This window comes from Nanorana parkeri, unplaced genomic scaffold, assembly GCF_000935625.1.
Source record: "Nanorana parkeri isolate BGI_ZX_2015 unplaced genomic scaffold, ASM93562v1 scaffold48, whole genome shotgun sequence".
Lineage (NCBI taxonomy): Eukaryota > Metazoa > Chordata > Amphibia > Anura > Dicroglossidae > Nanorana > Nanorana parkeri.
This window is the reverse complement of record NW_017306316.1, coordinates 226645-238294: the sequence shown is the minus strand read 5'-3', so window position 1 is coordinate 238294 and position 11650 is coordinate 226645. Positions and strand designations below refer to the sequence as shown.

The 11650-nt window shown below is 41.5% G+C and overlaps 1 protein-coding gene across 1 annotated transcript in view; it reads right to left on the bottom strand.

Moving 5' to 3' along the window:
* Nucleotides 1-4045: 4045 nt before the first annotated feature.
* The window catches only part of RILP (Rab interacting lysosomal protein), a 44070-nt gene continuing 36465 nt past the window's right edge, over nucleotides 4046-11650 (bottom strand). The window contains exons 4-8 of the mRNA XM_018573642.1: nucleotides 11439-11633; nucleotides 9603-9760; nucleotides 8011-8133; nucleotides 5849-5932; nucleotides 4046-4236 (exon numbers count right to left, since the gene is read on the bottom strand). Of these exons, the coding sequence (XP_018429144.1) occupies nucleotides 4128-4236; nucleotides 5849-5932; nucleotides 8011-8133; nucleotides 9603-9760; nucleotides 11439-11633 (669 nt within the window). The 3' untranslated portion in view covers nucleotides 4046-4127. The remainder of the gene's footprint in view (nucleotides 4237-5848; nucleotides 5933-8010; nucleotides 8134-9602; nucleotides 9761-11438; nucleotides 11634-11650) is intronic.

Genomic DNA, 11650 nt, shown 5'->3' with positions numbered 1-11650 from the left:
CCCCCCACAATCAACAGTTTGCACTTTTGTCCTCTAAATGTCTTGTTCTAGTTTCGTTCTTATTAGTTGCTGTATCCAGGGCCGGTGCTAGGATTCTTGCCTACACAGGCAAGGTGCATTTTTGCGCCCCCCCCCGACCCCGACCCCCTGTAAAAACAGGGCATTCAGCAAAGCACAGTACATATTTTATTGTGGTCTGCCAATGATATTCTTCATCTGAGTATACAGAAATGAAAACTTTTCTCTCCATTTTTCTGACAATAACAGGCGCTTATGAAGTGACAAGGCATATTATGTGAACAGCAAGTCTGTTTGTGGGAAAAAAACGTCTATAGCATGAACAGTCTGTTGTCATTTAAACCTTAAAATCATCAACATTTTGGCTACATGATGCATGATGTACACTACTATTTAAAGTGATATTAAAGTCAATGGGGGGAATTTATCAAAACTGGTGCAGATTTGCAATCAGCTTCTCTCTCATTTTCAAATCTTTCCTGAGCAAACAGAAGAGAGATGCTGATTGGTTGCCCTGGGCAATTGTTCCAGATTCTGTTTGCTCCAATGTTGATATATCCTCCCGTTTGCTTGTAGGTGACCCGCTCAAACTCTACCATCCTGTCCAGTTCACCCATCCAGAGATCTAGCGTGGGGGGAGAGGCTGAAACCCACTTCCGCACCACCAACCTAGATGCTGTAAACAGGGCCCTTTTAATGGCTACCGACGTGTGAGGGGGCAACTCTGGTGCTTCCAGAATACCAAGGAGACAAACCTGGGGGGTATTAACCAAAGCCGATCCAAAGACCGCGTTAACAACCTCCAACACCTTGTTTTATTATAGAATAAATTCAAAATGTAGTAGATCCCATCGCCCTTCTGAGCGGATAAAGCCCAAACGGAAACAGGGGGTACCGAAAGCAACAGCGAATGTCTCCGCACATCAAATGCAAAATACCATAAAGTAGGGATGCACCGAGTGGCAGTATTTGGGCAAGTACTCTTACTCGCCCAAATGCTCCGATGCCTAGCCTGATGCTTCCGGTATCAGGAAGCTGGGCAGCGTGTTATTACACGCTGCCCTGCTTCCTGATTGGCCGGGAAGCCGGCTCCATGCTCTCATCACTTGTGACGAGGGAGCATGGAGCCGACTTCCCGGCTAATGAAGAAGCCAGGCAGCGTGTAATGATGCTCTGCCCGGCTTCCTGATTGGTCGGAAGCTGGCCAATCAGGAACCCAGGCACTGTGTAATGATGCAGCACCCGGCTGATTGCTAGTGACGAGAAGCATGGGGACGGCTTCCCGAAATACCGGTATCGGTACATCCCTACCATAAAGTCACTCGCACTCCGTTTGTAGATAGCAGTCAATCTCCTTTATTGACTGAACATGATGTCACATACACAAAGCGACGTTTCAGGACCAGGCAGTCCTTTCCTCAGGCAAACAATAGTGTTGATTGCCTGAAGGAACTGCCTGGTCCTGAAACGTCGCTTTGTGTATGTGACATCATGTTCAGTCAATAAAGGAGATTGACTGCTATCTACAAAAGGAGTGCGAGGGACTTTATGGTATTTTGTTTTTTTTATAGAACACATACCACCTAATGGATTATTTCAATCCTGTCCAAAGAAAAAAAAGGGAGTATGCTGCTTTTTTTTTTTTTTTTAAAGACAGAATTGAAATAATGACCTGTTGTGATCCCTGATTTCCTGTAGATTCTCTTTTATTCAAAGAAGAGTCAAGTGGCTACAGTAAAAGCAATAACAGTGAATCAGGATTATTTACTACGTCAAACATGGTTACCCATAGCAGCTGATCAGAATTGATCTTTCAGAGATTTCAATACAATAAGAAGGCCTTGCAGTATGTTACTGGAAACAGCCTGAATGTGACAATCTGTATCAGTTGATGAAACTGCAGTCAGCCTAATGCATTGTCATGAAGAAGCAAACACTGCCATCTAGTGGAGAATATTTATATTTATAATAAGGTTTCTTTAATGTATAGATCCTGCAATATTTCACACAGCGTATTGAAAATGTTTCTCTCCCATGCAAGCTAACCTACTACAGTTTCAATATTTTTTGGAAGGTAGGTTGCACTGATAAACTGGGTATAGATAGAATACAAGTGAAATTTACAATCTGCCCACATACACTATAACCTAACTGTATAATCTCCTATAAATTGTAAGCTTTTCCAACTTCTGTATCATTCCCTCCTTATAGGTTCACAACACATGCATTGTACAATCTCCTATAAAGTTACCAACAACTAGGCAATACTTGATTGGATATAGATGGAACAGAGGTTTTAGACTAGCCTTGGCACTACATAGTGAACAAATGGAATAAGCTACAATATCTGTACATTTAGAATTATATGTGTGCAGCTGCCTTTATAGCATAAGAGATTGCTAGCTCTTCTGTATCATTCCCTTATAAACAGGGTCGGACAAATCTCAGGAGCCAGGCCGCCGATGCTCCTTAAAAATTAGTCAGCACCTAACTTTTGAGGTTTTCTCTAATTGTTGTCAATGGAGCTGATCTTAAACATTTCCTGCTGGCTCCTGGAATTGGACAGACTGGCTTCTGATTTCCATATTCATTTGTCTACCCCTGCTTTATAACCTACAGGTACCCCGGCTTTCATTGCAAATGGATTGTACAAAACAATATTGTGATGTGTTTTTCGCAGAAAAAAGCAGTTTAGAACTATATGAGGAACGTTCTCTATGGCATTGGGTGTGCGTCGTCATGGCTACCATTCAGAGTTATTTTTTGCATTTGTAGTTGGGAACTGGGGTGCCCGACGAGGTCCAACTGTAGGTGGCAAGTGAAAACGATGGGAGGTAGGATTTCCTTTGGTCTACAGTACTTCTCTGTAAGTAACAATTACAACATTCATTATTATTTATGTATATATGAATTTACTGATCATAAATGTTTAATTAATACAAATATCAGATATGCATTCCACTCTCTATCCCGATGAAGCAAACTTTGAGCTTCTCACAGTGTGCATTAGAAGCTGCAGCAAGTGAGATAAAGATTTCCTGGCTGACAGACATCCAGCATCATCTAAATCTTTGCTCCCCAGCCAGACTGTGCCTAGTCTTCTTTTATTCATTGGATTTCAGTTCTTCGAAATGATGGAGGCTCAGAATAACATGTGCAAATTACCTAGGGAGGTCTGCAGCCTGCCTAGCAATGCCCAGTCCTCCAGACTGACATCCACCCATCAATGCCTTTTCATATTAGTATAACTCCGCCCAGGAGCCAGCCCATTGCTTGTATAAGGGATGAGGGCTCTTGAGGAATACTGAGGTAAGGTGCCGTGATGGTTTTTAGGAAGCTATGTACACCACCCTACCAGCCCCTCCCACCAGCCATGATCTACTGGTATTGCAAAGAGAAGCACAGAGATACAGGGATCTTCAAGGCATACATTGAAAATGGAAAGATTTAAAAAAAATTGCATATTGATAAGGGTGGCAGGGAGGGACCAGGGAAGGCCAAAAAATAGGCAGATAAAAATTATAGTGTTTACGTTGCTTTTTATGCCTAATTTCTTTAACTCGCAGTGCCATCTGCTGGTGAACTCTGGTATTGTGTCACAACCAGAAATCACTGCATTTCACTATTCTGCCCTTGGTGGGTGCAGTTATTTAGAGTGGACAATCTCACTGTTGCTGCACAAAGTGCTCCTAATCAAAATCGGGGATTTTTATCTTTCCTGGAAATCAAAAGAGAGAAGTAAACCAACGAGACAAGTACCAGACCTTACATTGAAATATTTATTTCTGGTGTGTGAACAATAACAAAGAAATATACATCAGACTCTCCACGTATATATTATACAGACTATACAGTTGCAAAAATATTTTGTATACATATATAGTTTTTAAAAATCACATAATATTTTATAAAAATGCAAAAATGCATAAAAATAGTGTTAGAAAAATATGGACATTCTCCTGGGAAAATGACTATACAGTTTACACACACACACACACACACACACACACACCTTCCTTCCAGGATTGTACTGTCACTTGTCAGCAATCAGCACCGGGCACTATCCCAGCAGTAATGACACATTTATACAGGGCGGACTATGTCCAGGATCATGCGTTGTCATCTGCACCTTCCTTCTTGCTCATGTTTATTTCTTTGGAATTGATGATTTCCCAAGGTCCAGGTTCTGGTGTCTGTTTTCCATACCACGTGCCAAACCTGATAAAACAAGATTGCACAATTAGCCAGCGTGTGCTTCAGTGTGAGAGGCACAGCAAACAACTTACAGCAATGCCAGCAACAAACACGCTGACCTTTCAGAGCTGCTGTACAATTTTTTACATGAGAAAAAGTAAATATTTATGTATGAAAAAAAACCCAACATCTATAGACCTCTTAGTTTTTGACCATAGATACCTTTTTAATCTCCAATATGTATTTCTATATTGAATTTCCATAAGTTCTATCCCACTGCTAATAAACATATCAATCTAGAAGTTTGTAAACTTACTTATTGAAGATGCCCATAGGATGTACTTCCTCAATGCAGTGACACAATTCACTCAGCCCTGTGACTATGCACTTCACAAATCTCACAGAGCTGCCTTCTGAACTGCAACTCAACGTCTGAACAATGTGACATTATCACTGCTTGCTGGAAGCAATGCATGATGGGATATGTAGTCCTGAGAAAATGAGATTTCATCACATTAAGCAGCAGGGAAATAGATGCAGAGCACACTGGGAATCCAGGAAGTTTATTTACTGGTTAGTGCTTCATAAACTTGATTTATTTAGGGCCAATGCAAAAGAGTTGTCACTTGACAGCAAGTGAAAAAAAATGAATGAGGTTACTTTATTTTTACTACGGTAATCTCCATGCCTTCACTACAGGATGCCAGATAATTCAGGATTACAAGCTAGCCTTTGCTCCCATGAGCAGTTTGGTTTTTAGAGATCAGGGTTGACTGGGAGGAATAGGGGGAGCTGCAAATACACATTACAGGCATGTATGGCAACTGCGCAAAACTGTTTAAAGTAAATTTGTTATGAAAGAAATACATTGGCAGGTACTGAGCGTTCCAAAAACTGCTGGTTGCCTGTGGCTGTCTATACTGACCTACTGGCTTTCTGAGTCACTGACCTTGAGCTGCGGAACTCCTTAGATTAAAATTTGTGATTTTCCGCACAAAAAGGGATTGCTGTAAAGCCCAGTCCCCCAGTAAAGCCCAGTCCCCCATCAAAACATACTCCCTTTCCATCACTCCCCTTCTGCTTCATTCAGCCACCAGGAGCAAAGAGAATACCAGTTACTTCCAGGTATGGAGCAGCATTAACTGACTCATTCCACTTCTGTGACAGTGCTGGTGCTTGGCCCAGCCTTGTCCAATAGAGACAGGGTAACAGTCAGTCTTATGTGAGCTCCAACTAGAGATCAGTAGACATGAGCTTCATTTCGTTCCGAATTGAAATTCAGACGAATTTATTTAAAATTAGGACATTCGGATGCATCTGAATCTCAGAATTTGAATACATCCGAAAGTTTGGAAGCAAACACTTCGGAATGGCAACAATAACGAATTAGAACGTATCCAAAATGTTTTGATAACAAAAATTTGGATGCATCCGAATGTAATTCAGAATGAACTGATGTGTTGTGAAAAAGAAAAAAGAAAAAAAAGAACAGCTTGGGGTCCCCCCAAATTCATTCCCAGACCCTTTAGGTCTGATAGGAATTTTAGGTGGGGCACCATGCCAAAAAAAAAACAAAAACTTGGGGTCCCCCCTAAAATCCCTTACTAATATTCTTATTCATGTGAAAGGGACTTACAAGCTCCTGATTTTTGATTCAGGGGGCTTGGAATCCACACAGTCAGTGGCTGTCATCTGGCTCCATGAACCATCTTCCTCATCACTGTAGAAAAAAAACAAAAAAGGAAATTCAATTTGAGGCTTGAAAATAAAATGACAACATAATGGAAATATTGCTGAGATAGTACACCAATCATCACAGTTAAAGCATTTCATACTTTCAGCAAGTGAATATTCAGTGCCTAAAAAATGGCCGTACAGGAAGTAGAATTTTATTCCAAAATGTTAGTTTTCAGAAGGTTTGTTCAATTTTCTAATGCTCAGTGGGGGCCTAATTGACATTTGTTTTTGGCTGCAGTGGCAAGAACCATCAAAGGAGCAGGATGGAAGTTTTTGTACATTGTAATGTGCTAGGCACAAAAGAAACTTGATTATGTCCAGGATTCCCTTCAAATACCAGACGTGCATGAAATTTAAGGGCTTTCCAACAAAAATAGTTGACTCCATGATGGCAAGATCGAATGTTCTGACCAATAATTGTAAATTACATTTGCACGAAATTGCCTGATATTGTATTCAAAGTAAAGATCTGCAGTTTAGACACCAGGGGGAGCTCTCTGGCTGATATAGCAGCAGTTGTTAAAGGATAACTATGAGGTGAGTGCTTTTCACTAACCTCATAGTTCTAGCCGACCTGTGACAATGAGACTGTCACAGGTCGGCTCAGTAGATCAGGAGGTGAGCGAACACATACCGGCGTTCGCTCACTTCTCCATCCTGTCACAGCTCTCTGCCGTGACAGGGGAGGGGCTGGATTCCCCCCTCCCCGCTCCGTCAGCGCTGACTGGCGGAACGGACGGGGAGGGGGCGGGTACAGCAGGCTCTGCCTCTAGATAGGCAGAGCCAGCTGTCAGTCACGCAGCAGGGGGGCGGATCCCGGCACAATTGTCGGGATCTGCTTCAGCTGCGGCGTCTCAGTATACCGCAAGCAATAGCTTGCGGTATACAGCGGCGTCTCAGTATACCGCGAGCTACAGCTCGCGGTATACTGAGCATAGGGTGACGGGAGGACGCTAGTTTGTGTCCTCCCGTTACCCTAAGGAGAACAATGGGGAAAAGCCTTAACCCCATAGTTCTCCTTTAATCAGGAAGCATATTGATTGCACACTCGGGGAGTTTGTTGTTTTTATAAACTTGCAAAAATAAGTAAAGGATTACAAATACCCTTTAAAACGTACATCGGTTATGGATTACAAAGTTGGTGTCCAACTGAAAATCCTCTCTTAAAACAACTGTCACTGGAACAACTGTACACGCTGCAAGATTTCCCCTCTATTCCTGTGCTAGTGGCAATTCAAAAAGGTTTTGGCTTTCACTACAAAAAGAAAAAGGACAGTTTGTTGCGTTCAAACACGATCTAATACTAGTCATTAAAAAGGAGAACTATGGGGTCAGTGCTTTTCCCCATAGTTCTCCTTAGGGTTATGGGAGGACACAAACTAGCGTCCTCCAGTCACCCAAAGCTCAGTATGTCTGGATCCACCCAGCTGCGTGAGTTCGGGGATAGATCGAGAAGTGAGCAGGCGCCGGTATGTGTTTGCTCACTTCCCGATCTACTGAGCCAACCTGTGACAGTTTCATGGTCACAGGTCGGCTCAGATTATGAGGCTGAGTGAAAATCACTCACCTCATAATTCTCCTTTAACTACTTCTGCTTTCACAGGTTTACCCCCTTTTAATGACGGGTTCATAAAGGTTTCAGTGGTGTCCAGTGCAGTGTTTGTTCTATGCTATAGTGTTTCAAGAAGTCCTCTCTGCATAATGCTGCAGAGAACACCCCGAGATTGATGATGAGACCAGCTACATGACTGACAGGTCACATGATGCGGTTCTCCACCTCCTAGCTTATTTTCTTTTAAAATTTGAAAGCGCCAAAACACATTTAGAAAACACAGCACTGTACTTTATGAATGTGCGGGGGTTTGTTTTTGCTTTCTTTACATTTTAAGCACTGCTATGTCCGTGGTAATGCAAAACTGCTGCTTATATATGGGGTCCGCAGTGCAATTTGCACACTGCATTCATGCCTCCTGAACCGACACATTAACCTCTAACAAACAGTGAAACAAAAAAGGAGGAAAAGTAAGTACTTTGTAAATAAAGACGAAGGCTCGGACGCACCTGCTGGTTGGAGATTCCACAATTCCCAGCATTTTGGCTTTAATCTTCTTCCTTTGTTTCCTGATGGCAGACTTCATGCCACACAATAAGAGCGTTGGGATCCTCTCATCATTCAGCAACTCCCTTTAAAACAAAGAAAAATGAGTGTTCACAAGTCTTCCAAAGTTGTCTGAGTTTCTGTGGTATCTTCAATGGAACGGTCCGGAAGAAATATAGTACCTGCCATTGTCAATTTTTTATTTTCTTTCAAGTATGTTTTCTAATATTAATTATACACGGCCATACTGAGTAATATTACAGACCAATTGCATTCATACAGAGACATTCTGTATGTCTCTGTATGAGAGTTTCGAATTTAAGAACTGGATGACCAAATATAGTAAAAAAACATACAAAATAACCATACTATCAGTAATGTGATTTCTTGGTTGAACCTAAAGCTAGCCATACGTGGCTACATCTCCCTCTGAAAGAGAGAAATCTCTCAATTCCCTAAACGTGGATGGAGGAATCTCCTTTGCCAGCTATTGTATTCACACAGCCACCGACACCTACAGTTTTTTGAACATGTGAACAATGATTGAGTTAATTGGATGCCGTCCATTTTCGGTCAACAATTTTAAATTTACAGCTTGACTTATCAGATTCAACAGTTAATCAGCCAAAATTAAAGCTTCAAAATGAATGAAATCTAGATAATAGATCTTGCTGCATTACATTGTATTTATTAAATGCAGGTTAGCAGGGAGGGAAGTCTGCTTTAAATCGACAAAAACAGAGAAGCAAAGAAAAGTAGAAGGAGGGAAGGAAGGAAAAGAACAGAAAAAAAGGGGGGGGGGGATATCTGTGTAATATACTCAGAGGGCTCATGCCGATTTTATTTTTGAAAAGTGCATACTCCAACACTTTAATCTTCATTCTTCCTTTAACACTTGCCAAGTCAAGGACCTGGAACAAAACAGGTACTCATCAAAGGCTTGGGCTATAGCAAAGCAGAGGTTTGTTTCAGGTCAGTCACTCGCCAATCAGTTAAGCAAGGTAAAAGTTGATAGGATCAGAGTGTGCACCTTTAAAAGAGAGATTTCACTTTCTCACGAAATGCAAGAAAAATAAATTTACCCACACAAATCTGCCATGTCTCCCCACCACCGCTGGTCATACCTTTGAGTGGAACCACTACCTCCACCCCCACCAGCCGATGTCCAGTCCCTACACTGAGCATCTAGCATAACACTCGCAAATGGTGAGCATTCTTGAAGAATCTCTTGTCAATGGTCCCCACAGTCGCCTGATCAATGAGTGCTTCCCATTTGTGAGCATTATGCTAGATGCTCAGTGCAGTGTAATGTTACTTACACTTTGAATTACCCTTTCAAAAAACAAGTCAGCAATAACAGCTCCTCTATCAATATCCTGACAGCTTGTACACCAACAATCTAGCATCATTGTTTTATTATGCGCTTTGGTAATCTTAAGACTTCAGTGTTATCTCTGTGCCAACCAGAGAAAGAAAAAACATTGCTTGGTTGACAAAGACTGCAGCAATAATGTTATTCTGTGAATTTTATTGAAAGGCTGCACTTAACATTTACCTTTGATAGTATTTTAACTCTTCATTCACCAGAAATAGGTTGGTTTTTAGCTCATTCCTCTCCTGGACAATCTGCTTAACATCTTCCTTGGTGAAGCACATCTGACTTGATGTGGACTCATTTACATTATCTTCCTGTGACTTGCAGTCAGTTGTATTCTGGAATAGGGATAATAAGAGTCACAAGCTGGCAGTGCATGAGCTACAAATCAAGAGCAATAGAGACAGGAAGGAAGAAACACTCAAACAAAGTAAAGGCAAAACACGCAATATATGTAGTTGTGCATTCCAAACTTTGCATTCTAAAGTTAAACACATGAAGATCTGGAAGTAGCTTACATTAGCTTGTTACCAGTAGACAATAATCGGCAGCTGATCTGCATCATCCTCTGACCCTTTTCATCACCAAAGCAATCAAAACTAAAGACTGTATGATTCAGGTGCACAACACCCATATCATAAAATAGCAGCTGATTGTGACTGTTTACATCTGTACTGCCTTATATTACTCTAGAATGAATCATACTAGGTCATCCTGCCAGGGATTTATGAGGAATGTTGGAAAACCAGTTGGAGAGGATACATTCCAAGAATTGATGGGGGGATTCCCAAATACCTCGAAGAAATAACTCTAGAAGAATAAAAAAACACAACATGCTTTTACTTCCAGTGTTAGATGGGGGTCACTCAACACTATTCTGGAGCAATGCATTTAACACTGTTTGCTTGAACCCACTGTGTCCCCCCTCATTCCAAAAGACATTGCCTTATTTATTAAAGCAGAACAAAGAGCTCTAATAGACACACGACAGGTTCCCTTCAATGCACTTTGTATAATGGGCATGCAGTATAAAAGCAGGCACCACTAGGCCCTCATTTTTCATTGCACCAAGGGATCCCCACAATCTCAGACCTATGCTGTGCAGAGGTTTCAACTGCAGCTCCAAGGCAGGGTTGGAAGTTGGGTATTTGTGGGTTAACTTGTAAGGGTTTGATTCAGTTCAACATCATTTTCATGGTTTGGTTAAAGCCCAACTACAGGCATATGAAAAGAATTAAAACATTTTTTGAACTTGTGATAATGTTGATCAACCAGTCCAAGTTTGTCAGTCAAGGGATAGACACACCAATGTACCCCGCCTGATCAGTGTGAGTGTTACAGCCATTTTAGCAGAGATCAGCTGAAGGAAGGACATGCCCGCTTTGAGTAGGCAAAATCATGGGTGATGTTCACTATGGGAGAAGCAGCAGATGGCATAACTCTCGGAAATGATGCATTAGCTCCTGCAAACATCAATCAGGAATCCGTAGCAGAGGTGCATGGCCTGATAACTAACTACATTTGTATATGCTTACTGCGGCAAGAATGACTTTCATGGGATTTCCTGGCACATATGTAAAAAACAGACACATGCTGCTTTTAGTTGCACTTTAGATGTTATGGGTAGAATAAGGTTTCATTTTTAGGGTTAGGTCAAGTTGAATGGACTAAGATTGGAGTCTGGGGTCATGGGTGCTCACATTTGTTTTTGGCAGTTCTCAGCACTGAAAATGAATGTAAAAGTTGGGAGCATATGACAGATTACCTTTAACCCAAAGCAACCAGTTTTCAATTCTCTGCGCTCTAAACAAAATGGTTTACTGATTAAATGCTGTGCTGCTTACAATTTGAAAAGTAAAGAGCATATAAGAGAAAAAAATAAAATTTAAAAAAAAAAAAAGTGTCCGTCAGCCCCCCACCCCCGATACACAGAGTGTTTCAGACATTTGTACTTCAGAATAGACATGTTGCAGTGGCAGTTATTGGAAAACATGAAATCCAAGCAGCGCCACATACCATGTTTTTATCAGGAACTGCTTGAGGCGTTAACAGTTTATGAGTCAGGGAGTCCATGTCTTTCTGCTTTGCTTGTAATAAGCCTTCCAGTTCAGTTTTCCTCTGCAGGGAGCTCTTCAGCTGGGTGTTCACCACAGCCATTTTACGGCGTAGATCTTCGTTCACGTTCATAACACGATTCAACTGCTCCTGAAGCTGTGAGGAAGAAGAAA